The 26,717-nt window shown below is 40.0% G+C and overlaps 1 protein-coding gene across 1 annotated transcript; it reads right to left on the minus strand.

The window, feature by feature from the left end:
• Window positions 1-2,474: 2,474 nt before the first annotated feature.
• METAP2 (methionyl aminopeptidase 2) lies at window positions 2,475-19,969 on the minus strand. The gene is made up of 11 exons (XM_030960171.1): window positions 19,713-19,969; window positions 18,798-18,899; window positions 15,355-15,420; window positions 14,902-15,004; window positions 9,516-9,677; window positions 7,657-7,838; window positions 7,478-7,572; window positions 7,296-7,392; window positions 6,670-6,773; window positions 4,349-4,464; window positions 2,475-3,266 (listed from the first exon to the last, which is right to left on the minus strand). The coding sequence occupies exons 1-11, from the start codon at window positions 19,867-19,869 to the stop codon at window positions 3,014-3,016; spliced, it is 1,437 nt and encodes a 478-aa protein (XP_030816031.1). The 5' UTR covers window positions 19,870-19,969; the 3' UTR covers window positions 2,475-3,013.
• Window positions 19,970-26,717: the final 6,748 nt, after the last annotated feature.

Genomic DNA, 26,717 nt, shown 5'->3' on the forward strand with positions numbered 1-26,717 from the left:
CCACAGAAGGCAGAGTACCAACAGTGCATAATCCTGGGAAATAAATAACAGTGAAAAGCCTTATTCTCGTTTTTTTTTTTGGAAGTAGGATTTGGCAAATTCCTCTATCTCCACAAACACCAGCTGTAAAAATCAAATCAACAAATTCCAGTTATGTTTACACATCCCATCATTAAGTTTGCATACCATCTTACTGTGTTTTGGTACTGTTCTGGAAGTAATATTTTGATACACTGAAGCAAACATGACACAACCACACAGAAAGACACAGCAGCAGTTTTCTTGCTGGACCAGGAACTCCACTTGTCTCCCCACAGGGCCTATTTCAGCCTCCTCTTTGAAATGTGGTCATACTCACTCAGCTGTGTTTGCTGTACCCACCAGCCCTGTCGTACCCACATGTAAGAGGAGAAGCATGGTAGTTGAGTCTAAAATTAGGAAAATCTTAGGCTATGCCTTCATCAAAAGGACATGTCACTCAAGGTACACTGTACATACTCTACGTATGTACAAGAAACAAGACCCTATCTTCTGGGTGTTTGACAACAGACCTCAACATCTGGCTCAAAAGTCTTTTGGTAAAATTTTGATTTTGTCAAGTGACAAGAGCATGTTTCACTTACCAGACAGCATGGCCAGGACTTTTAACACTTACAGCAGCAGGAAAAGGCAGCCTGAAGAGCATGAGAGCAGCAGGAAATTTATTTATTTTAAGGAGATAGAAATAGGGCTTGCCTTTTATATGCCAGGCAGGAGGATGGAGGAGGGCCAGCAGCACAGGACACTTGTATGCAGAAACACCCAGTTAAATTTATGGGCAAGTCATCACGCTCTGCAAGTATTTTTCTGACTCATTTCTACTTCAACTTGCTACACATGATGATCAGCCTCTACGTGTGAACTAAAAACAGCCAGCAAATTAAAAAGTTAAAAGAGGCCATAGTCCAAACTAGCTCTGCTAGTCCGGGTCTATTATATTCAGGTAAAAAACCCAAAAAACAAAGGAAAGAAAACACAAAATTGATTTGTAAAACCAATTTAAAGTACTATCAGTGAAGTTAAGCCTTAAGCTGTAGAAACAATATCAAGTCACACTGAGCTTCTACTAAACAGGCACCTTCTAGGGAGAAAAGTCTGGAAATTGCCAATAAGCAGGCAATTACTAAAACAATTTGTGTTGTTCCTAGTGGACTTTGTACAAAAATAGGCGAGCTGGAAGCCAGCCAGGCTACAAGAACCTGCTCGAGTCACATCGGGAAGTGCAGAAGAGTATGGTCTTGTTAGCATAAATAAAAATAGCAGCAGCAATGTACCCAGCAGAGATTCTTTCAAGTGCCAGCTTGCACTTTGCAATGCACAAGCACCCACACTAGCTACTGTTTCTTGGGAAGCTGAGACACACATAGCCACACAGCTGCATAAATTAAAATTCATTGCTGGGATGCCAAGATTCCCAAACAGCAACAGCAGAAATAAATACACATTTCAGTATCCCATTTCATCCATTTCTGCAAGTTTAAACAGTACTGAGTTTGAACAATACTTGTAATTGGGGTAAAAACCCCACCAGTGTCTATTATTTTTAAACTGTAGGCAGTACATGACACTGCTCCCCTCTAAATTGCAGCTCACATAATCAGGTATGAAAGGACAAAAATGCAGCTTTTACCTGAAGACAGAGAAAATAACTGATATTTTAAAGTTAATATGAACTTTTCTATATAGAAGAGACAGGCTGACTATAAAGGAGCAGGGGAAGTGTCTGTTTTCTAAGCACTTATGTTTAAGGCACTGTTAGTGACCTATTAACAGAGCTGTCATTTTTATCACCAGTAGCTATTGAAAATTTTAATATGCAAATAATGAGGTAAAGATACAGCATTGGAAGACATATTCATATAGGCCTGCAGAGCCATGGGATTTAGTTAACCTCTACAAATGAGATTCAACAGTCAGATTTCACTGCAGCAGGAAGTCAGACAATGACTTTTTATGTCAAGGAAACATCAAATACTCCAGATTATTTTGCCTGCATGAAGTAACTTTTAACACCCAAAAATAAGTATTTTCTTTGTCGCCACCACTTGTGCAATCAAATGTGAACTGTAAAAAGACAGGAAATCACATGAAATTTGACTCTGTGCAAGAGGGTATGCCAGTGGCAAAGATTCTGTAGGCACATACACTAAAACTGAGTTGACTTCGGCCTGAAGCGGCATGTTGATGCCACCAGCAGCAGAGACCACCAGCTGCATTAATAGAGCTGAAGTCTAAACTAAAGACTGGCACACAAAAAACCCTTACCACACACCTTTACTGTAGTTGTCACATTTTGTCCTGTAAAGTGTTGATGACTTCTTGCCCTTCAGTACTTCAGTATCCCAGCACTGACAAGACTATTTAAACAAGCATGAAAGGCCAAGTTTCATATGAAGGGTAAGACAAGGTCCAGTTTCAAGACAAGAAATGGCAAATCAAGTTTGTAAAATATTTAATAGAGCAGTTTCCCAGTGGACTCCTGACCAGAATCATAACCAGACTTCTAAAAATTATATATATTTTCAGATTTGAAAATTTATCTTTATTTTTTACAAAATGGATTCCAGGAAGTTTAAAAGGCAATATCATAGAGGACTGGGGCGCAGAAATCAGGTGTAGTCATTCAAAGCATTCAAGTAGGAATATGGTCATATAAATATTTGAAAAGCATCTTTTATCATAAATGTTCAGAACAAAATGTATAACTCATTCCAAACTAAAAATTGAGCTTTATAGCACGTATTTCCCTGAACAGAAAAAATAAGTAACTTTTGAAATATTTCTAAAGGCCTGAAAGCTTTTTCCATGGTTAGTTACAATTAGAAGACTTGCCTTAGATTAAATTCCTTCCTTTCCAAATACGGAAAGTATTAACATCGGTCCACTGTTAAAACAGACAATGTGTTGCAAATTAATTCTGGTAGAGTATGTTCCAAGAAAGCCTGGAGTACAAAGGTGCTGAGGTGGCTCTGAGTTAGTAGTCGTCGCCCCTGCTGACGACCTCCTTGCAGGTGGGGCGCAGCAGGATGGTGTGCTCGAACTGCGCCGTGTAGGAGCCCTTGATGTCGCACAGGGGCGGGTAGGGATCCACGATGCCCAGGTCGCACAGGTTCTTCAGCGCCATCAGGTATTTGCTCTCCCCCAGGCGATCCAGCCACCGCCGGCAGAAGGCAAGAGTACCAAAGTTTTCGTTGATAACGTTTAGCAAGTGTTTCGCTCTTGGAAGCCTTGGAGGGAAAAAACCAAACAAGAACATGTTGGAGAAGAAAGAGGTATCACCAGCATGCATTCACTACAGAAATAAACCACACCAACTAAGAGTAAGGTTAGACTGCAAGGTCTTTTCAGACTGCTTAGACTTGGGATGTCTTTCTACATCAATCATATCTTTTCTTTAGAAAATGAAGTGCACTCTTCACCTGCAAAACAGATTGTGAACCTATCTGCAAGCTAAACTAAACACGGGGACAGAAATCTCTCTCTTAAAAAATAAAAGGACATTTCATTTTATAAAGAAAAACAGAACTGTTCCTGATTCAGAGTGGTCAGTAATCTGAACTAATTTTGGCAGAAGCTTGATGGTTTAAAATGCCGAGTTTTCACTTCTGAAGTAAATACTCAGTAAGCTTTTTATCCATACTTCTTAAAATATACAGGCATAAAAAATATATATTTACAGATCTTCTAAGAACTAAGTTTAGTTGCAGTCAAGCAGTTTCTTTGCGATCTTTAGTCTAATTCTTCCCATCCTCTCTCACATTCCTGGTATGTGCTATGGAAAAGCATGTCTGCCTGCTATATTTCTGACCAGAGTGGTCTTTGTTTCAGAAAATATGTTGCATTCCTAAAAATGACAAAATGCAAACCCAGTGAAATTAAAAATGAGGAATTTCTTCGTTTTACAGCAATGCACTAAAACAAAAACTCTCAAAATATCCATAAAATAAAGCGGCACAAATAGCTTAATCTGGGAACAGCAATAAGCCAAAGATTGTGGCACACAACCACAGTACAGATACTGACTAAAAAAACCCACTATACATTTAATACACAGGTGAATACACAAATATAATCTATATATTAAAAATAATGGCAGGAAGATTGTATTCTGAAAACCTATTTTCTCCATTTTCAGTTTCTTGGAAATAATTCTGCGTTATTCCACCGAGAGTGTATTTTGTAACAATATTGCTAGTATTGCCCCTCAAGTCCTCCAACAGCCTCATTAATTAGTGAAGAACATGCATTGTATCAAATTTGAATCCCAAGGGGGTGGTAGCTTTATCAAAATACACCAACAAAATCCAACCTTATTGGCACATGCCCAACATCAAAGTTCTTCATGTAATGAGAACACTCCATATCATCATGAACGACGCCTTTTCCTGTGCTACCAAAGGTTTCTATGGCATACACTTCACCTTCCTAAGGAGAAAAAAGGAACATGATGCAATATGAAAATGTGACATTGTGTCATTCTGATACAATATCTCAGTATTACACTTCTGAACACAAGTAATTAAATGGGAATAGATTAAATTGTCAAATCAATGTAGAAAAAATTCAGCATGGAGATTTCACACATTAGAGTTACAACTATCATTGACATTAATAGCATTTTATTTCAAGCCAGAAGCATCAGCATGTTTCTAGTCACAACTTCTCAAAGTCCTTGCAGTTAAAACATTGTCAAGGCCTACATCTAACATAGCTAAGAGACTGCATTTGCTACTTGGAGGTACTTCTCCTGTGCTATTCAGGTATAAGTCCTAGGATATGTATAGTTTAGAGATAGCAAGTAGATGTTGATTACAGACACTTACTCCACTGATGAACTTTCTGCCCAATTTCTGCAAGAATTTTCTGGTAACAGGTGCTAGTATCTACCCTTAACCTGCTCATTTTCATTCCACAAGATGAATTTCTTCAAGAAATGAAGGTGATACATATCTGCAAGGGCATTATCAAAATTCTAGCTAAGAACATACTAAAATGCCATTATACAAACTCATTTCTGCCAAGTGCATTCATACATCCTTAACAGCAGGACTGTGACAGGGACTTAAAAAGCCATGACATCAAACACTGATGGACACTATGAGTTCACTGTTTATTTTATTAAGCTACTTTTAAAGTCACCAGCCCAGAATGAGAAGCCATATGAAAAGCAGTAACAGGCTTCAAATTCAAGACAAACTTTTGAAGATGTCCCTGAATATTCAACTGACTCGTTTAAAAAAAACAACCCTCAAAAAGCCCCATACAATGCTGCCACAAGATTCACTTAAAACCCACTTTTTCTGAATAAGGATCATCAGAGGCTCTGTTAGTCACAAAAAACTCCCTGGATTGCAGTTTGATACTATAATTAGCACAGTACAGCAAGACCTTGGCTATGCTTCACATTCTTCATTGTCAAACTCACAGTACTTAATGATGTAGAATTGTGTCCTAAGTAACCTACAGAAGCTGAAGAAATTAGAAAAAGTCTTCTCCCCAAAGCCAAACCATTAACTAAGTCAAACTAAGAAGAACACACAAGTTTTTCTATCTTCCTTTTCCAATACTCTTAATCCCTTTGCACAGTCTTATAGATAAGATAGTTTAAACTTTGCCTTTTTGTGCACATCATAGGTCAACAACTATGATACAAGTTTTGGGTGATGAGAGTGAGCCTACCTCAAAAAACAATCCTGTCCAGACCACACCTGTACCTATTCAGCTCTTACAAGTCTTACCTATCCTGATAAGACTTACTGGTGATCATTAGTGATGAAGCTTAGAATAAAATTAAAAGCTTCTTGTCTCATCACCCATCTTTTAAATCTTATCTCATGAGAACAAGAGCTTTAGCGAAAATGATGGCTAAATCTCAGGTTCCATGTTTGAATACTGCCTTCCCAACAGGTACAGCCATTGCCTTTCCCCTGCTCCAGAACACTACTCAAACAACATCTTTGAACAAGCCTCTCACATTAACTACAAATACACTTAATTACTTTGTATCTGCAGAGAAAAACTACATTGGAAGCTTTTCAAGAAAAATACTGTATCTAACAGTACTCACAAAAAGTTATCCAAAACTACACTTCAGATGTATTTATCAAGAATTACCGGAGTGAGAGAAGATTTCATTACAGAAGAAACAAACAAGGAGTATGAATGACCTGCAAGTCATTCAGGAAAACTCTGATTTCCTGAATTCCAGTTCACCCCTAAATATGAATTTCTGTTCTTTTCCATGTTCCTAAATGCAACATTCCAACACCCCATTTAATGACATAAACACACTGAGAAGTAAATATGCAGGAGTTTCAGTAAGTATTACTACAGCATTCAGATTTCAACAGTGGTGGGTTTCTTTTTGTTTGTTTGGTGATGTGTTTTTTAAATAGCAATGTTCCAAGGCTTCAATTTCAGGAAGTGTTAGATAATGAACACTCCAGGGCTAAAATGAAGAAGGCACTGAGACAGAAGTACTCCTGTACAGGAGCATTACACAGTACAGCAGTTATTCCACTGCAATTTTTCACCAGAATCACAAAAACTACAAATCAAAAGTGCACAGAAATACTATTCTTGCAATGATACTGGGAAAATCTAACAGAAGGAATAAAGAACTCAACTCACCTCCATTCTTGTGGCTTCTCCTCCCTTCACAATGGGTACTGTTTTTCCTGCATGTATCCTGTATGGCCCAATGGAGTGTCCGTTCAAATTGCGGATTGGCTTCACTTTGGAAGAGAACATGAATATTACAGGCAATTGCCTAACAAATGGTGAACCCTTTAGGGCAATTTGGTTTGTTATCCCATATTAAAAGAGTAATAGGGAGTCATCATACTGCAGGGAACCAAACACAGAACTATCCACGTATCTTGTACAAACACCAGCCAAAACACAGGTTAGTTTTGTACGCTTTAGCAAGGCTTCATTATTAAAGAGCGGCAACTCCAACAAGCTTATTAAATAAAGCCAAACAGCAAGTATCAAATTATCTGTACAGTTCAAAACTGCTGTTTAGCATTCATCTTATCATCTTATCTGTTAGAGATAAAATACTTGGAAGCATAAAGCAAGAACATTTCTCCAAAGGAAAGCAAGCCAGCCATGAACATGTATTTATGCAAGACTCATACCATACTTCTAGCAGAAAAGTATTTTCAATATCCTATGTGGAAATCAGTATTTATACAAATCTATATACAGGTCCACACTTCTAAAACAACTATCCCTGTATGAAGAAAATAACTTGCCTTGGTATGTTTTGCCATCAATTTCAACTTCATAAGACTCCATAACTTCTTGTATGGCCTCTCCCACATCACAGAGACGTACATCTATTCCAGCACACTAAAAATAAATGCAAATATAAATGGAAAATAATCACAACATTTACTGAAAAAGTCTTTGTAAATTACTTACATAAGGATCATACCTTTATTCCAGTATTTGTGGCATCCTTTACAGCTTGTAATAGTCTGTCATACTTTGGATTGAACGTGACTGTAAAAGCACAGTCAATAATACGACCTGAAATCAGCAGAAGTTAGTTAGCTTCATAGTATTTGCACTGAAGAACATTCTCAAGGTTTTAATTAATAAATGAAAACTAACCACTAATATGTGTTCCAAAATCTATTTTGCAAATATCATTGTATTGCAGGACTGTTGGATCTCCAGCATTGGGAGTGTAGTGGGCAGCACAATTATTCAGAGAACACCCCGTAGGAAATGCAAGACCTGCATTTAAACCATTTTCCTTTATCAGCTTACGTGAGCAGTCTTCTAGTTTTTCACTGAAAGGCAGAGGGGAGGGAGAAGAAAAAAAAGAAGAGGATAGTTGTCATTAGTACCTCTTATGATGACTTCAAATAAATCAATGCAAGAACAAAACCTCAGAAAAATATTAAAGCATATGTTTTTATGTCAAATCAAACTATTTGAAAGCTAAGTAGACAGACAACCCTAGGCAGAAAAACATAGGCATAACACAACAATCTTCAGCTCTTTGTGTTGTTTCCTCTTCTACCCCTGCTTGGGCAAAAATGAGTCCTTCTATATTGTTTTTAATTTAGGTTTAAAAGATTTATCCTTACAAGGTACATTTAATCAATTCTTCCTGAACAGCAGAGGTTAGACAACCAGAGTTTAGGCAAATTAAATGCATTCTTTACAATTACTGTGATTTAAAAGGAGGTGGGAAAATGGAGGTAAAGCCTCTAATTTATAAAAAAGCCCTCTGATTGCAAAAGGACTTTTTAAAAAAAACCTGAGTCATAACTATGATAAAATAAAACCTTGTGAGACTAGCATTTGTTTTTTGGTTTTGTCTAATCTCAAGATGCTAGCTACTGCAAATCCACAAATACACATCCAACAGTGCATTCTCCTTCAGTGTCAGTGAATGAGGTAAACTGCAGCTCACTGCACTGCACCAAACTCTGATTTTAAGAAAGCCAGAGAAATATGAAAAAAGAGAGCATATTTTAATCAGCAAGGTCCCATAATCTGAGGTACATTAGCAAGAACAGTCATGTTTAGAGAAAATGTGTGCTTAGAACAGCCCATCTGTATAATTCACTAAGACAGATTTGTTTCACCCAGACAACTGAGCTGCCTTTCTTCTACTTTCCCTCATGGCATATTATGTCTTTCTGTTATCCTTGCACAGTTACCTTGGGGATCAGCTCTCATTAGCTTTCTTACTATCCTACTCTTGTCAGCACAGTCCTCAGTCACACCAGGCTGAAAGCACCTGATTTTGGAAGCTAAACTGTTCTGGATCAGTGCAGTACTTGGACAGTAGACATTCAATCTAGATAAACTGAAGGACAGAAAAAGTAATAGTTGGAAGAATCACAAAAATCAGTCCAGGCTAATTCTTTCTTTAAATTTAATCAAATTCACATTCATCTGAATCCATTTGCTCACTTATTTCTTACTAACTGAGAATAACAAAAAACCCCACTGTGTTTCCACCAGAAACAACAGTCAGTCAGTGAAGACTAAACACAGTCCAAACCTTCCTGCCCTGAATACACAGCCATGCTGGTTTTATGCCTCCTTGCCCAGTCCCCAGCACAGACTGCACCTCACTGTCCACAAGGCATTTCATGACAATTCTGGCAAGCAGCAGCAGCAGTGCTGCTATTGCTGCTTCTCCCAGCACTGCTGCAGAGCAGCAAAGGCACAGAAAATTAAATGAAGCATATAATCGAAGTACATGAACATCATGGAAAGCTTAGTTTAAAATTCAGTATAATCCCAGGCCTTGTAAAGCTGCATAAGCTAAAAATGCAAGAGGAATCTTAAAGGAAATAATTGGCAACAGTGGTTGTGTACCTCAAATACAAATCTCCCCAACACTCATTACACAGTGAATTGAGTACACAAAACTGAGAGTAAATCTCTCCCCCTTTGGAAAATGAAGAAAAATCTACAGCACAGGTCTTCTAGAAGATGCGTGTCCTCACCAGATTTCTATCATTGTCATTCCAGGTTTTATCCAGCTCATAACGTATTTCCTCACTTGTCTGTGTGCCTCTGCAGCCTCCCGAAAATCATTCCAGATTTCCTCACTGGCTTGGTCTAGCGCTTTCTTTTCTTCACTAGTTATTCTCCAAGCAGCAGTTCGCCTTGAAAATAAAGGAAAGGTTTCAAACAAGTTACGATAATCACAGCAGTCATTATAACTTCTGTCTAAAGCCTGCAAAGTGTTTATTAACCAGTCAGGTCTACATTCCCTTCTGTAAGAAAAGATCCTGATTTCTACAATTTTCAGAATAAAGGAAGCCTATTTAAAAAAAATTAAAATCTCTCAGTACCACAGACTAGCGGCTGTGAAAGGCAGTAACATCCTACCAAAGGCCCAGACAAGCAGGGTGCTTGAAGGATGCCCAAGTGTTCAAAGACACAGAACAGGCGTACAAAATTCATATTAATGCCTACAACTCCACCTTAAGTTTAGCAGGGCAAAAAACTGCATCAGGCTCTACTCATGCAAAAAGTTTATTTTTTTCACAATCTTATTCATTCAGACAGCATTGTTCCTGTATAGAGATGACCCTCAGCACTGTAGTGTGACTGCTTGGCCTAGAAACTGTTGCTGACACAGACAATAAGCATCTTCAAAATTTAAGAGGTTGCAGTTCCAGTATTATTTCCAGTCACGCTCAGAATATTTAACTAATAACACCTAACACAGTGCATGGTAAGTATGACACATGCCAGAATGTTACTTTCTAAATGGGCTGGATGGTGAATTAACATTTGTTATGGGAGAGCACCACTCATTCTGGCTCTTTGGTAGGTTCATAGAAGAAATACATAAATATTTTTAAATATAGGATTAAGTATAAGATTAGCTTTGAATATATTTTGTATTATGCAAAAATCCAATGTGACTAAGGTTCCATGAAAGCAAACAAACAAAAACATAATTAAAGTACTCCAACAACTGTCAGAACTTAGCTTAGTAGAAGACTACTCTGACTACAAGGTAGAGATAACCCTTCAAACGGTGAAGCTGTAGCCACATAATAGTGCAAAAAACCCCAGTGATGACTCAAAGAACTCTGTACATGGTATGCAAGACAAAAACTACTAGAACAATACACAGCTACACATGCTGGCAGTTGGGTCTTCAGAGAAAATGGGTGGTAGACAAGATGTACCAAAGATGCTGAAATACACTGATGTTCAAATTTAGAAATTAATGCAAATGAGTTGATTCTAAGCAAACAACTGAGTACACAGAGTGTAAAGGATTAGTTTTTGAAATCCAAAGGTGTAGCTTTTTACCTGTTTCACAGACACGTATCTTAGCTCCACTTTGAGTTTTCCTTACAGCCAAAAAACAGGTACAAGTGAATGAAGAGACTATGCCCTTGAGTTTTGCTGCATTTTGAACTAAGAATATATACTTATATGTAGATAAGTATACATATTTATACTGAGTATTTCAAAATAAAAGGAGGATAACAGGCTATTCCATAAATCTTCCTCAAGATGATCAGAGGATACAAAATATTTTGAAACCCTTTTGCTTGTTTCCAATGAACTTTCTGCTTCTTTTCAGATAAAAGTGTAAAGCAGAAATCCCACATTTACCTTTCTCAGCAGTTTTCTTGCTCCAATAGCAAGCATCACACATACTACTCTTACAATTTGCCTCAATCCAGCAAATTCTACCCAAAAAAGAAAGCAACGTGCTGTAAAACCTGGGCTCCTGCACTGCCACTAGAAAACTGGACTCCCGCCAGCACAGTAGTCATTGAAGATGGAAAAGGTGCACTGCAGAAAAACACTGGGGACAGAGACTCAAAGATCCTTTCAGACTGTTCTGGATTCCAGCAGCAAACACCCCTTGGTAGCAAGAATTGCTGACAAAGTCTGGGCAGCTGCTCTGCCATCTGTCACAGACTTCAGCGCAACTCCAGCAAACTGGCAGGAAGCCATCCTCACTCTGTCTTACTGTATTTCAGCATATAGTCACTTCACACAAGTCAACTGGGGGACAGAACTGCCTCTCTATATGTAAAAACACTGTTTCAGACCCTAGCATTTTGTTGAAAAAGCTGCACTACTGCCACCTGGGAGCTCAGGAAGGGAGGCAACAAGAATTTCTGCTAGGGCCTAAGCACTTCAGGACACATGAAGAATCAGTTGGTCAGATGAAGGCCTCATGCTAAACATCAAGTCCTCCCACAGGTACATGAGCTAACAAGCTTTTTTTTTCCCCTAATGTGCTGCCTGTCACATGTCAGCTGAAAAAATTCAACTCTTGCTCCAAACCATTTGGTCCAGCTCTTCACTCCAGTTACAGCCTGCGGTTTTCACCAGTACAAATCTTTACAGGATCACACTGTAATTTAGATTATAGTGATCAAAGAAATCTAGAAAATAATTTCCTCAGATTATCTTCCCCCAGATAGTCCAGTCATACTGGAGGGAAGGGATGCCATCCAGAGGGACCATTACAAGGTTGAGAGGTGGGCCTGTGTGAACCTCATGACATTCAACAAGGCCAAGTGCACGGTTCTGCAACCTGGGTCAGGACAATCCCCTCACAAACACAGGCTGGGTGAAGAATGGATTGAGAGCAGCTCTGAGGAGAAGGATTTGGGGATGTTGGTGGACAAGAAGCTCCACATGACCTAGCAATGTGCACTTACAGCCCAGAAAGCCAAGTCATACACTGGGTTGCATCAAAAGCAGTGTGGCCAGCAGGTCAAGGAAGGTGATTCTGCCCCTCTACTGCATTCTTGTGAGACCCCACCTGGAGTATTACATTCAGCTCTGGGGCCCCCAAGATAAGAAAGATGTGGAGCTGTTTCAAAGAGTGCAGAGGAGGGCCATTAAGATGATCATGGCTGTAAGCACCACTTCTGTGAAGACAGGCTGAGAATAGGTGGGGTCCTGCAGCCTGGAGAAGGGAAGGCTCTGGGCAGACCTCATAGCACATTCCAGAACCTAAAAGGGAGAGCTTTTTCCAAGGTCATGTAGTGACAGGACAAGGGGTAATGGCTATAAACTGAAAGATGGTAGGTTTAGATTAGAAGCTAGGAAGAAATCATTTACTATGAGGATGTGAAAGGCACTGGAACAGGCTGCCCAGAGAAGCTGTGGAAGGTGTTCCTGCCTATGGCAGGGGGGTTGGAACTAGCTCATCTTCAAGGTACCTTCCAAAGCAAACCAGTCTGTGACTCTGTAACAGCAAAGAGGCAGAAACAAGTAGGCAGGGTCAAGAATTCCTGAATTTTACTTTAACAAAATTGGTGTATCAAGAAATACTGCTTATTTCTTTTCTGCCCTCCCGGTTGTATCATTTCAAATTCCCACATCTGCAAGAAAAAACACAAGCTTCAAAAAAACCATCTAAACACCCCCCCCCCCCAAACAACTGGAGATATAAAAATGTTAAACCTGTTAGTCTGTTGTCTATGGAAGCATTGATTATCTGCTATTATTTTTAGGCTGAAATTTGAATGACGCCCACTTCTAGCTGAACTTCTCACACAAAATACACAATTGTGGGTTGATGAGAGGTAACTTTAGAAAGCACAAGACATTAACAGTTAAGAATAGAAGTGCAACTCTTAAAAAAATCAAAGGCAAAACCCTACTGACCTCAGCATGAATAAGACATGGCACAAAAATGCTCCACCAATATATAAAATGAAGGAATTACTCAGAATATGAAATGTCCTGGCATTAATGTCAGCTACTAATTTAAGCAGTGGCTTATATTAGGAAATACTAAAGTAGCATAGCAAGATTTGAATATTTAAATTAGGAAGAAAACTAAGCACATATTTGCTTAAGCACATTACATGAGGAAACTATTTCAGGTTCCTTAGAAGCATATATTCTTCCTCCATAGCAGAACATCAGGTCCAGAAGAGACACCCCACTTAAATCCTGTTATGAAAGGAGGTTTGTTTTTATGGCTTTTGTCCTTTTTCTTTTCAATAAATAGTAGTTAAAAAGAGAAAGTATTTTAATCTTCAATAGCTGAATATGTATTAGAGGTGTAAAAATAGTGTGTTATTTGTTAATAAACTATGTACATGATTAAGTTGTTTATTATCTAATTTCCTGGTTTAAATAATATTCTTATGAACATGGCCCAGCTTAAATACTTAACTCTTAAACATTAAGGAATCACTCCTGGATCAGCCTGTCAGAACTATCCTGTGCAAGCACTTCATTAGCATGCTGATCTTGGAAATTGTGTTCAAACTAAAGCAATGAAAAAGAAGAAGCTTCCTCGAAAGCAAATTTTCATCTCATAAAAATGAAACCGTATTACCTGAACACAACTTAGAGGAGGTACTGGAAGCATTACTTCTCTTACTTATTTTACTTACATTCCATGAGAAATAGGCATTGACTTTTAAAAACTAATAAAAACAACATTCCAGAGTACTTTCATTCTGAAATAAAAGTCATTGAAATCAGACAATGCTTTCAGACATACAAATATCTACCTACTCTCTCCCTTTGGTTTAAACTATTTTTTCAGAGCTTTGATTCAATATTTCCAGGGAAGTTTAAAAGATCTGAGTAATATTTGGTCTTTTCATTCAAGTTTGTATACAATTCAAGTTAATCCTGTGCCATGCATCCTGTGTCTCTCCCAGGTAAAATATGACCTTCCACAACATTTCACATAGGAAAAAAAAAAGTCAGGAAAAGTCATTCAAGTTAGTATGTCCCAGTTTCTGACAATGCACAAAGAAATAGTAGTCTCCTGTAAAAACATAAGGGTGCAGATCTCTGTTCCAGTGAGCCACTGGAAGCTGTTTTTTGTTTAGTGCAATTGCATGGTATTCCCACATTACTATGAGTTACAAAAACAGGTGAGGTTAAAATAACTACATGTTAATTCCAAGAGAGAGAAGCAAAGTACAGAATATACCAGGTAGGCTTTTAAATTAAATGGAGAGGCTGACATGTCTCTACCAAAAAATAAGTAACAAAAAGTTGGCATCTCAATGGCCACAAAACTGCTGCATAATAGTGTCTCATCTCCCTGAATTTTAAACCTTCAACTCATTTCTAACTCAGACAAAGTTTTTCTTACAAGCTGCCTGCTGAAAGTCTGTCAGCACCATGGGTCTCAAGGGCCTCCTGCCTCACAGCAATTCTGCTCATACTGGCTGCACCTTAATTAAAAGGGTAGGGAAAGACAAACATTTCTGGCCTGAAAACCAGTATTGAGTTCCTTGATAATCCAGTTAAAGGAAAAAAGGGCAAAACCCAAAGCACATTACTCATTTTGTCCATTTAGTTGCACATTAATATTTTTTGCAGCACATCAAAATGAAAGCATTTCTTCCTTAAACTTAAAACACTCACCCATCTTGTGTTGGTGGATATTCACATTCTTCTCCCTTTGGGAAGACATTGCTGGGGAATAGATCACATATTGGAATAGAAGGTGGATCTGTCTGGACCTTAGCTGTTAAGTATAAGAAAGTGTTACACACGGGACTCTGGAAATACTAACCCTCTTATTTCAACCATAAAAGTTAAACAGCAGAAGTTATTAAGATCCCCTTAACTAGAATCTGGGCTTCTACCAAGACAACATTGTATCACGAAGCCCTCATATGACTTCATTTAACCAATGCTCCAGGCCAGTGAATGCCCTCAATGGCATTCAGGGATACCAGAAAGAAGATAACTTGGCCAGACTTAGCCTAAAAACACAAAGTGCACCCTTAAATTTGTTTCAGCTGCAAGACCAGCACTTGCACACACTTAATACCAAATATTCATATAGTCTTTATTTTTGTGCTTGATACCTACGTCCTTTCTTCTTTTTCTTCTTCTTCTTCTTTTTCCCAGTTGCTCCATCTCCTTCACCATCTCCATCTATAGGAAAGAAAGTGCTCAGCTAAACATAAAATAATCTTAAAAGAACCAAAGTTTGAATAGAACACAACAACATCTGGACTCTCTGAAAACACTTATCTCACAGCAGAATTTAATGGATTAAAAGACAACATCCAGAAGCTGCCACCAAACCATCAGCATTTTCAGTCCCTACACCAAACACAGACCTAAGAAAATAGTTTTGAAAGTTGACAACAAACATATCACCAAACAGAGGAAAAAAGAGAGCTCAGCTAAAGTGTTTTCAGAAAGTCCTACCTCATATTCCCCTGGTCTCAATTCAGGCAAGCAGATGCATGGAATTGTTAAAGGACACTGTATTAGACACAACAGCTAACAAAAAGCTAGAAACTACTGCATCCACCCCATCTTCTGATCCTCAGCTAAAAGAACGTACTGCATCTGGAAAGGTAAAGATCCCATAGAAGTGAAAATGACAGCATTCTAGGCCAGGGTAAATTTAATCTTGAGATAACCGGGAAGGTCACAAACAACACTCTCAGCAAAAGCACTGAATGTGCGAGATACAAGGGTGCTCAAACACTGGAACAGGCTTCCCAGAGAGGTGAAGATGCCCCATCCCTGGAAATAGTCAGGGTCAGGCTGAATGGAGCTTTGAGCAATGTGATCTGCCTGAAGATATCCCAGCTCATTGCAGGGCCTTGGACCAGATGACCTTTAAAGGTCCCTCCAACCCAAAACATTCGATGAATCTATCCCAGGTTTCCAGGGAGCACAGTAGGTAAGCACCAAGAATCAGCCACACCATTTACAGTCACATCTGGGAGGTAAAAACAACCCTGAAGACTTCACATTTGGCTACATCTAATCAATCCCTACTTACTTCATACTCAGTACTTCAGGTGCTATCAGCTACCTAAGCCTTCTGGTCCTAACCACAAATTCTTTTCAAAACAGACAAGTACTATTCATCTACATATAGAACATTTTCAACTACAGCAAAAAATAAAATGAAAAGAACTTCTAGAATCAAGTCAAAGCATTCCATTTTGAGCACATTTATCCAGAAGCTTGTATTAAAAACCAAACCAAAACACTGACCAGCTGCTGCAGTCACTAGATTTCAAGCCTGTCATGATGGTCAATATAATCAGCAATTTTATGCCATGATGAGTGCTGTAATTCTGCAGCTGGGGCAAATTTCAGTAGTGTCACTCCTGCCCCTCCCCAGCTCATTTTGGCATTAAGTATCTTAATTTAAGTTTCTGTAACAAATTGCAAACATAAATACTTTGTATCTATAAAAAGTCCCAACCTACCAGATTCTTCATCAATCTGTATTCCATAGGCAACCAAAAATCCTTATCAGTGCATATAAATTTCTTTAAAATGTGATAACTTTGTCACATTTGTCTTGACCTTGAGCAGTGCCCAAACCATTCATAAAAGAAATTCACTATGCATACTCCCGTTCATTCACCAAGAGATTTCTGGATTATTTTTTCAAAGGCTAGGCCTAAACTGAAGAGGAAAAAAAAACCCAGCATTTCTTAAATATTGCTGCTGTTGCTATCTGGGTATTGTAGCTTTTTCATACATCACTGCACGTGAAACTGCCAACTGTGAGCCAAACCAGCCCTGTCTATGCTTTCATGTCCTTGAAGACTGCTGCAGACTAACTGTGCTGCCAGAAACAGAACTACTGCATCTACCAACACTGTTTGTCTTCAGCTTACTTAGCTGCTAAGGAAAAAACTGTCACCAGAAAAGCAATTTCAGGTCTTTGTGAAACAGAACTCCAACCTTATATCATTTTGGTATAGCCATTTAATAACTTAGCACAGTATCTTGCAAAAATATTACATATCAGCATATTTTAACATGGCCAGGGAAATCCACAGAGCACTTGCTAATCTCTCCTAGAGTTCAAAAGTTATAGCATCTCCTTTTTGAGGCCATCCACTTACAGGCTTATCAAGAGGAAAAAAAAAAAAGGAAAAAGGGAGTAAGTATTTTATTGATTTTAATCCAATGCAGCATGTCTTATAAAACAATTCTGAAACTACACAATTAAGATGGTGAATAGTGAGAACCAGTACAGGCAAGAACACAGCTGTCTTCAAAACACTTCAGTTAGTTATAACTTTTCTGCAAAAGTATCAGTTTTACTAAAAACACATCCAAGTCTAATATGTGGGGAAAAAAAGAGAGATTATTAATTCAGTCATAGCATCACTTCATTGCTTTATGCTTTCTAATACTGTAAGAAGGGTAGGAGAGCACAGCATTTGATCTGCAACTATCATTGTTATTTCTCCTGAGATAGAACTCTAACTATTATAATGATTTCAAAGATTTCTTTCCATTGTATACAGTTTTCACTACCCTTCTTGATACTTCTTCCTAAAGTTGCAATAATGGCAAAGCACATATTGCACTAATTTCAACTCCATAATTTGAAAGATACCACAAAACAAGCCATAAGAATAGATTTCTATGCACGGCACCTGCATTAAACTTGATGCTGCAGATTGGTAATGGTCAAAGATAAATTTGTTACTTACTATGTCTCAGCACTCTGACTGAATTTTTTAGAACTTCCATACCCAATTCCTTAAAATGACATTCTGGAAGGACAAATTCCAGCAAGTGAACTAAGAAAATTTCTAAGCAGACTGCTCAAAGTGTTGAGCCAACTTTATATGCTAATTCAGAAAAATGAAACTAAATTACCACTTTAAGAAACGTGTTTTCTTAAACATCCATTTCTGTTGAGAACCATCCATCAAACCAAAGGAAATATTAACTGGATCTTCCTACAGAAAAGATGGACTCGGTCTGGATTTCAATACAGACACTTTCAAGGTTCTGGCTTAGAAAATCAGCTACACAGCACAAGCATGTGTCTTGCTTATGTATTAATTTCCCCCCAAATTCAATTTTAATGAAAAATTATAATTACAGGTAAGCAGGTTTCAAGTCACTGGTAAAGACTGTAAAACCTACTAATTAAAATGCTCCCTTAAAATTTTCTCTGTATGTTTTAAGCCAAGAATAAGAGACATAATTTGGAACATAAATGTCTACTGGCTGTGGTAATGCAGGTGAGAATGATTTATAGCTTACCTTATCTCAAACTAAACATTCCCCTTCAGCAGGTAGATCCTTGAAAACACAAACTTTAACAAAGCCTGTATTGCTGTTACTTTTATATGTACACCTCTGTGACAGCAAAATCATTGCCAAATGTAGAAACTATAGATTGCTACATCTCACCTCTCCAAATAGAAACCCAACCAAAATCAAACCAAGACATCTGTAAACAGTCTGTTAAAAGGGAGTCTCAGAAGAAGCTGAAACTGGAAATGTTAAGAGAAAATATAAGTTATACTTGCCATCATCATCATCATCTTTTTCTTTCTCCTCCAGGGCTTGCTTGTCCAATTGTTTTGCTACATCATCAAGAGCACCTTCCATTTCTTTATCAGTTTCTTGTCCTGTTTGTAAAGTTAAAGTATGACTTACTGTAAAACATTAGCTCCATGTTAGTAACAAACAGCCCCCAAAGCTTTATAAAAACATTATGTTGTACTCATCCCACAGACACCCCAGTACCTAATGCCTTTTTCTGTCTTAAAGCAGCCCCAAAGTGTAAGGCTGTAGGACAGTACCATGACAGGTGCTTTTAATGAAACCTGCACATAAAGGTAGATTAGCCTGACACTTCTTTTAATCTAGCCTGATTACTTTTTTTGCCAGGGTAACTAATTCTTCTTCCCATAGCAGCAGCCTGCTCTTGTGAGATAATATGGGCATGAGATAGATAATTACAAACGCACAGCACGATCATGGCTAACTGATGGCCTGCTAAAACAAACCCAAACCATTGCGCCTTTACGCTATTTGCCCAGACTTGCTCCAGCTCTCTCCGAGAACTTGGGAGGGGTGCAGAGCCTCCACCAGGCGGGATGACTCTTACAGCGGCAGTCTTACACCTTTCTCCCCCCGAGGCATAGGAGGGGTGAGGGCAGCGGTGCCTTCCCTTGCGCACACCGGAGCGGGGAGGACACCCGGGCCCAGCCGAACGGCAGCAGCATCCTCCGGGCACCGCCAGCCCCTCCGAGCCGCGGGGATCCCTCTCAGCCCACACCGCTGCCAGGGGCCAGGACAGCGGCCTCGGCGGCGCCCCGCACCCGCACGCCGGGACCCTTGAGCCCCCCACAGCCGCGCCCGCTTCCCGGTGTGCGGCCCGAGGCCCCGCACGCTGCCCAGCCCGTCAGCGCAGGGTCGCGGCGCGGCCCGGCCCTTACCCGCGGGGCCCGCTCTGCCCTTCTTCTTCTTCTTGCGCTTCTTCTTGGCGCCATCGTCGGCGCCGAGCCCGGCCGCGCCGTCCCTGTCCTCGGGCTCGGGGGGCAGCTCGCCGTTCAGGTGCTGCTCCCGCTCCTCCGCCCGCCCCACGCCCGCCATGTCACCGCGGCCGCGCCGCCTCGCGCGCACGGAGCGAGCCGGGGAGAGCGGCGGGGCCAGCGCCACGCTCTGTGGTGCGCGCGGAGCACGCCGGGACGGCGGAGGACTCGGCCGGGAGGGCGGCAGGGGGCGGCCCTCCGTCGCGCACGCGCGCCGCCGCCGGGGTGCGCGCGCGGGCCCGTGAGGGGGAGGCGGGGCTGGGGCCGGGGCCGCTCCCGGCTGCGCGGAGCGATAAAAAATGGAAAGGAGAAATCTCATAAAAACAGCCCTTTCCCTCAGGAGGAACAGCTGCTACGGTCCCGTACAGCACGTAAGATTGTTAGGGTTTTACCATCTGAGGGCACTGAGAAAATGTGACTAACGCGAGAGATAACTGGTGTACAGAAAGAAAATATTACAAGAGGAAAAAAATCACTTGTTTCAAGTCACATAGAGCAAAAAAGGCAAGATTCTAATACGTGATAAAGGACACTGCCTTGTCCCATTTCTGCTACTCTGTATAAAACCAAGGCAAAATGCCAAATTTTCCAGCATCCACTAATGAAGTATTAAATCAGCCCAGTCATTAAAATTCATTTAGTGAGTTTATACTTTTCACAGGTTTTCTAGTAGTATAACCATGCTCGCTGAAAAACACTTTTCCTCCTTGGTGTACTTGAACATAACACAGTATAGTGTAGTGCCATTATAATTTATAACATATAAAGGTTAAAACAGGGCCTTGTGTTGCATAGCTACGTTTTAAAATGCTTCTGCAGGCAGGCCTTAGCTTGGGAAAGCTGGTAATGCCTGGTTCCTCCCCTGAGGTACAAATTCTGCCCCCTTGGCCCCACCCAGGCTGGCTGATTCCGTCTGCCCCTTCCCTGGCTCATACCCATGGGCATCTCCTCACTCCTGACCTGGTACAATTCCCAGCAAGAACAGAGCTCAAAAGGACTAAACTAATGCTGTAGTACTGATCAAAGGCCATCCTGCTCCAGGCAAGGTTCACGGAACCATGATTTCCATCCACTGCTCTCACACTGCCAATGGATGACGCGAAAGCATATGCACTAATGCTACCTACAGCGCTCTGGATTTATTGCTTTCCATTCTAATCTTATAATTAGATAGAAGCAGAATCTACAGAGCTGGTTTGGTTTGATGTTTTCTTGTGGATGGTGACAGGAGAAAAGGGGCGCATCAATGATCAAATTCCCTGAATTCTCCATTTTGAGTCATCTTGCATCTTCCTGTTGTGTGTTTATTGTAGTTGGGCACTGTAATGGTCCCAGGATATCTGACAGCAGTGATTTTGTGGTTTGCTTTAGTCCATTAGTCTCTCATACATCAGACTGCTCTACCCCTTGCTCTGACCCCTGTAGTGCCTTTGAAAGCCTGAAAAAGAGTGATTGTGCTCTTGTTCCATTTGATCTGGTGTTTGCCAAAACAGGTTGCCAGACCATGGGTTTTGTTGACTCTGGAAGTGAAGTGACAGATAAAGGAGTCCATAAAGTCTACAGAAGCCCAGGGAAGACAGAAGGGGAGATATTGGCCAGAGACAGATAAAATTAGAATGCATCTCATGCAGAAGCTGCAAACATAAGATCTGGAAATGCATCAGGGGAAAAAAAAATCACAAGCAGAATAAATGTTTCTGTGGTCAGCTGAACTAACAAAGGCAGTTTTCTCAGAGCATTATTTCTTTCTATCTGGCACCATTCATAGTCTCTGTGATACCACTGTGATAGAGGGAGAGATGGCTTGTGCCACATGGTTCAGCAGTTTGGCCTGTCTCTGTTGAGGTGGGGACATTTCTTTGAGCTGCTATTGTTTACTCAGCTGATGATTTTTGGAAAGTGTGTCCAAGTGTCATTATGTTTGGGCATGTTATTCCACCAATTTTGTCTGAAAATGAACCTTCACATAAACCTCCTTTCTTTAAAAAAGTAGGCTGAAAATAAATTGTAGAGTGGTGTCACACTTAACTCAACATAGAATGTAATAAAACCCAGCAGAGTGAAAGCAAGCTGTGAGTGAGCTAGAAAAAGCAGGATTAACCCACTGTCTCTACAGTTTGAGAAGGTGTTATTGGACCCAGGCTGTGTTCATCAGGCTCTCAGGGCAGAGGGCACATTGGACAGAGCAAAGTTAAGCATTTTCCAGATTATGCTACTTCCAGAACTAGAATTAGCACTATAGAGAAAAGAATATGGATAACTAAGAGGGGAATATCATGATAACCAATGTGCAAATATAGGAATGCTCTATAAAAAATTTGCAAAGTGGGAGTAAGAAGCTGGCCTGACTGCACTGACAAAGCAAACATTAATATGAACAGGCTGACAACTGGTTCCACATTCCCCATCTGGCTGCTTTGAAGAGGATCTAAGCTCGTGGATGCAGAGAGAGTGAGACACACCTTATAGAATGCCCTTACCAGCTCAGAGTTTTTTGTCCTTCTTCTGTTATTGCCAGTCAGCTGTTCCTAGTGTTTAATGCACATTATATTAATGGATGCTACTTTTCCCAATTGCAGGCTATACTAGACAGCATGATAAGGTGAAAGTATTGGCCAGGCTGTAGGCCAGGAGAGACCTGTGAGCACCATTTTGAGCTGGAGATTTTTCTTAACCAGCCTCCCAGACAAAGGCAGGCAGTGGCTGGGGAATTAAGGGAAGGGCTAAATGCAGTCCAAAACATTCAGCAGGATTTGAAACACTTTTCTGAAAGACAACACAAAGAGTCACCTCCTCTTATTTTTCTTCTAAGGAGACTGCTCCAATTGCATTATTTTCCAAGCAAACAAAGTGATGATCTTCAGAAAAAGACTTTTTTTTAGGGCATGTTGTGTTTTCTTTCGTGTTTTGTTTTCAAATCGTATGTAAGTGTCAAGAAATGGCATGGAATGGAGTGGGGGAGCTGTCTCTGACAGCTGTGGTTTAATCCTGGAAAGAGGGTGTGCAAGGACAGCTAGGGAGTAAGTGGTTTATATCAGCCCCCAGAAGAGTTGAGCAGTGGGATGTTATATTTGTTTCTGTTTGTATTTCTGGGACTGATGCCATTATTTTTGTGTTTATGACACTTTAATATTCTTTTTTCCTAGCTGAGGGCCAAAACTCATAGTCCTTACTCAGCTGTAAAAATTCACAGAAGTCAATGGGAAAATTTTTATGACTAGAGGTTTAATATTAGGCCTAAATGCTGGAAGTAGACAAGGAAAACGTTTCCTGCATGAGAGCAAATATGTGTTATGGCCTCTAAAATGAAAGATATTCCTTGTCACCCATTGCCAAGGACAAAGGATTCTTGTACTTCCTCAGCCATCTCCAAAGTTTTCTTATGACCTAGATGAAGTAGCGAGATCAATGTGACAAAATTAGACAAAAAATTCACATTTAACTCTGTTCACTGTGGTCTTCTTTCTGCATTCCTTAGTGATTGTTTTTTTTCTTTCTTCTTTTTGCTGAACACCAGTTAGATTACAGCCTGTCAGCTGTAATCCAAATGTACTGCCTTGTCTCAGCTGGTGTCCCAACATCTGCGTCCCTGGGACAACAGGTTTCAAGGGTGTATGAGTGCTTCTGAAAAGAAGCAAATTTCTCCTCTCTGAGTGGTGAAAGTCACCATGAGAAGCACAGTCTGCTGTGTATGTACTCAGACTGGGACAAAGCAAATGCTTCTCAGTTTGCATCAATGGATGCGTGCTGTGAAATAAGAAAGTAAGTCAGCTTTAGAGCTTACTTTTCAAATTGCTTTTAAACTACAAGATTCATGTGAACAAAACAAGTCAGTGCCTCAGGAAGACTCCTGAAATTTCTGTGGCAAGGAGCTATTGCTTTAGGCAGGAATGCAGAAATTAGAAATACATTATTAGGACATGCTGCAGTGAGCATCTCCCTGACAGCACATCTCTGTGCCTGTGCCTAGTCTTAGTAAGGGATGAAAGGCTACAGACACCCTAGACTGATGTTTTTAAATAATTTTTTGGGTATTTATGATGGAGTCATAAAAATGATTTTTTATAATAAAAGCATCTTTCTTGATATGGTCACTGAGCCATAACTGCAGATGGAAGCAATCTTCTTTTTCAGATAACAAACTGAGACATTGTATATCCTCAGAAATAATTATAGGTCATATCTCCTGAAAACCCTAGTTTAGAGTGGTATGAAACTAAATTATCAGGAACTATATTTTGAATTTGAGATTGTAATCAATTTTATATAATTTAATGCACCGATGTATTAATGTATTCTTATTCACACAGTGAAGGTTCTTTTCTTATCTGAAAAAAAACTTCAAGACCTCACACAGAAAGTAATTTAGTGTGAAAAGCACTAACAATTTCTTTTCCACAGCCTGCTGATGTAACAGCTTTCCTCTGGGTTCTCTGCTCCACCCCTTCTGCATTCTGGGGAGTAATGGAAGTAATGTTTACAGCTGCAGTGCTGGAGGCAGTACTTGTGTATTTCTTTCACCAGATATTTTTATGTCCAGGATAGTCTTCTGTTTCAGCTTCACAATTCCTTCAGTCTTAAATTTGAAACAGTCATTCATTTTGCTGTAGATGAAAACAAGAATGAAAGAGAAAGGCAAGAGACCAGAACTGTTCTTGTATTTCACTGTAGATCTTCCCTCTGGTTTTACTGCTAGGTAATGGTGTGGCACCATTAGTGGTGGGAGCAAGGAAGATTCTGTCAACTACTTTTTCAAGGAAATCACAAAACTTACCCCCAAGGCAGATGTAGCCAGGACAGAGTAGGACAGACAGGGGCAGCACAGGGCTGGAACTGGCACTCTGCCATGCCGTGTGAGCAGAGAGAGGGAAGTGGGAAGGTGACAGTGTCCTACATCTAACACTACCTCCTTGAGCTGTGATACCTAATGTTCATTTCTGCTGTCAGCATTTCATGAGTTTCATATATTTAATTTAAAAACTTTGGACAGTTAGTTATATAATGCCACAGAACAGCTTTGTACTATTGTTTTGGCTTGGACTGAACAATAGCATATTGCTGGGTGCAGAGCTCTGTGGATTTCATGAAATTCATGTCTGCTGACTAATGTACTGGCAGCCAGTGTTCACAGCATTCCTGTGGGGTGTGACTCCCCAGGATAACTGGATTTTAAGTTCAGATCTCATCACATTTGCTTTAGATGGATATGTTTGTTCCAAGGACAAACCTTGTTTTGCTGAACTTGCTTTGGAATTTCAGAAATTTACTCCAGATTGTTTCAGTTTATGAAATTATTTGTGTGCATTCAGACAGTGCAAGAAGCTACCATTGAAACTGGAAAGGGTAACTGTGTGGTTACAGCAAAGCTTGTTTGTGTATAGAGGCTTGAAGACTAACACTTTTATTGGTAAACTTTCTTTGTAAAACTCAAAAGCTTTTTAAAACTCAAAAAAATATTAAGAAATTTTCCACATTGGCAGGACTCTAATTATAATAAATATGGCCCTCTCAAAACCATAGAAAATCACAGTTTCCAAACTGGGAAAAAAAATAGCCCAACAGAAAATAGGATCAATAGAATGAGTATCTGCTGGAGAAAACGTTTTTAGACACTCAAAGTTGTATTACATCAAAAAGTTCTTTGCATGTGACATCTAAGAAAGGAAAATTTTGGATTTATTTGGTTATCATTCTCTGGAGCAAGAGTAAATAATTTAACATAGGAGAGGAGAAATCAATAACCATGTTAAATTGCCTTGTATTGCACTTCAGCAGGAATCCTGGTTTGGCACTGGCTGCACTAAATCTCCTCATGCTGCTCTGCACAGGTGTTTCTAAGCTTGATCTATGAGGGTCTTCCTTGGGAGGAAATGTGGCTCAGTCTCAGCTATGTAGGGGCACACTGCCAGCCTGTTCAGATATGGCTGTGGCAGCAAAGATAACCAGTCTGCTTTCTGGGGTTTTTAACTGGGACTGGTCTCACTGAATAATACAGCTGGTTTTTTCTCCTCAGCCCAATTCAAGGCAGGCGTGCCATCTGTACACAGGAGCATACTGAAAGGCATGAAGATGCTTTCTTAAAGAGTGGTACAACAAGAAAATAAAAATATCCAGTTTTATCATGTGTCCCTGTGTAAAATCACTATGAAGGGCTCAAACCCAAGGAGCTGCCCAACATCTTTGATCTCAGAGGCAGATGAGAGCTCACCACTGAATATATCTAGTAAGTCTGTGGCTGCCAGCATATTGCAGGAACTTGGACAGAAATTGCAGCTCCTTGCTGGGTATGAGACTGGTAACATGCTAACCTGTTGCTGAGGAGAGCTCAGTGAGGGGATAGGTTACCATAATTAGACCCAGAAGTCACTAGTGTACAAAAGTGTGGAACCAGGTGAAGCCAAGTTGCAGAGGAGGTTCAAAGTGGTGCTCTTGAATCCAAATGTAGAGCATGAAATCACTGCCATTGGAAGAGAGCAATGCAAGAAAAGCTGTGCTTTACCAGCCTGCACTGCAAAGGAAAGAAGAAAACCTGAGACAGCACCAAACATGTCTCTCGGAAGTAAAGGTAAGGTCATGCTGTGTAAATGTGCTGTGTTGTAATGTTTGGCTTCCAAGGGGTAGAAAGCACTTTCTGTTAAGTCTACACTCTCAGCTGGCTGCTTGATCCAACATGCTCCAATTTACAGCTTGTTATACTGCAGTTCTCTGCATAGCAGTGTTTTAGGACATGATGAAATAACTGTGCAGCTTAAGAAAGAGGTACAAACACTTAGAAGAACAAAGCCAGTGAAACTGGGCAATGTTTCAAACCATTTATCAAAGCATTTTTAGTCTCCTCTTTCAAGGTGAGTGATAGAGTCATAACATATTGCGCCAGCAAAAATATTTGCATCCAGAGCATTTCATTCA

The sequence above is a fragment of the Camarhynchus parvulus genome, chromosome 1A, assembly GCF_901933205.1.
Source record: "Camarhynchus parvulus chromosome 1A, STF_HiC, whole genome shotgun sequence".
In the NCBI taxonomy this organism is placed as follows: Eukaryota; Metazoa; Chordata; class Aves; order Passeriformes; family Thraupidae; genus Camarhynchus; species Camarhynchus parvulus.

Coding starts and splice junctions, on each gene's coding strand:
- METAP2 (XM_030960171.1), bottom strand. CDS start 19,869: ATGGCGGGCGTGGGGCGGGCGGAGGAGCGGGAGCAGCACCTGAACGGC. Junction 15,421..18,797: donor AAAAGATGATGATGATGATG/GCAAGTATAACT, acceptor TCTTTCCTATAG/ATGGAGATGGTGAAGGAGAT. Junction 9,678..14,901: donor TATCCACCAACACAAGATGG/GTGAGTGTTTTA, acceptor TTTATTTTCAAG/GCGAACTGCTGCTTGGAGAA.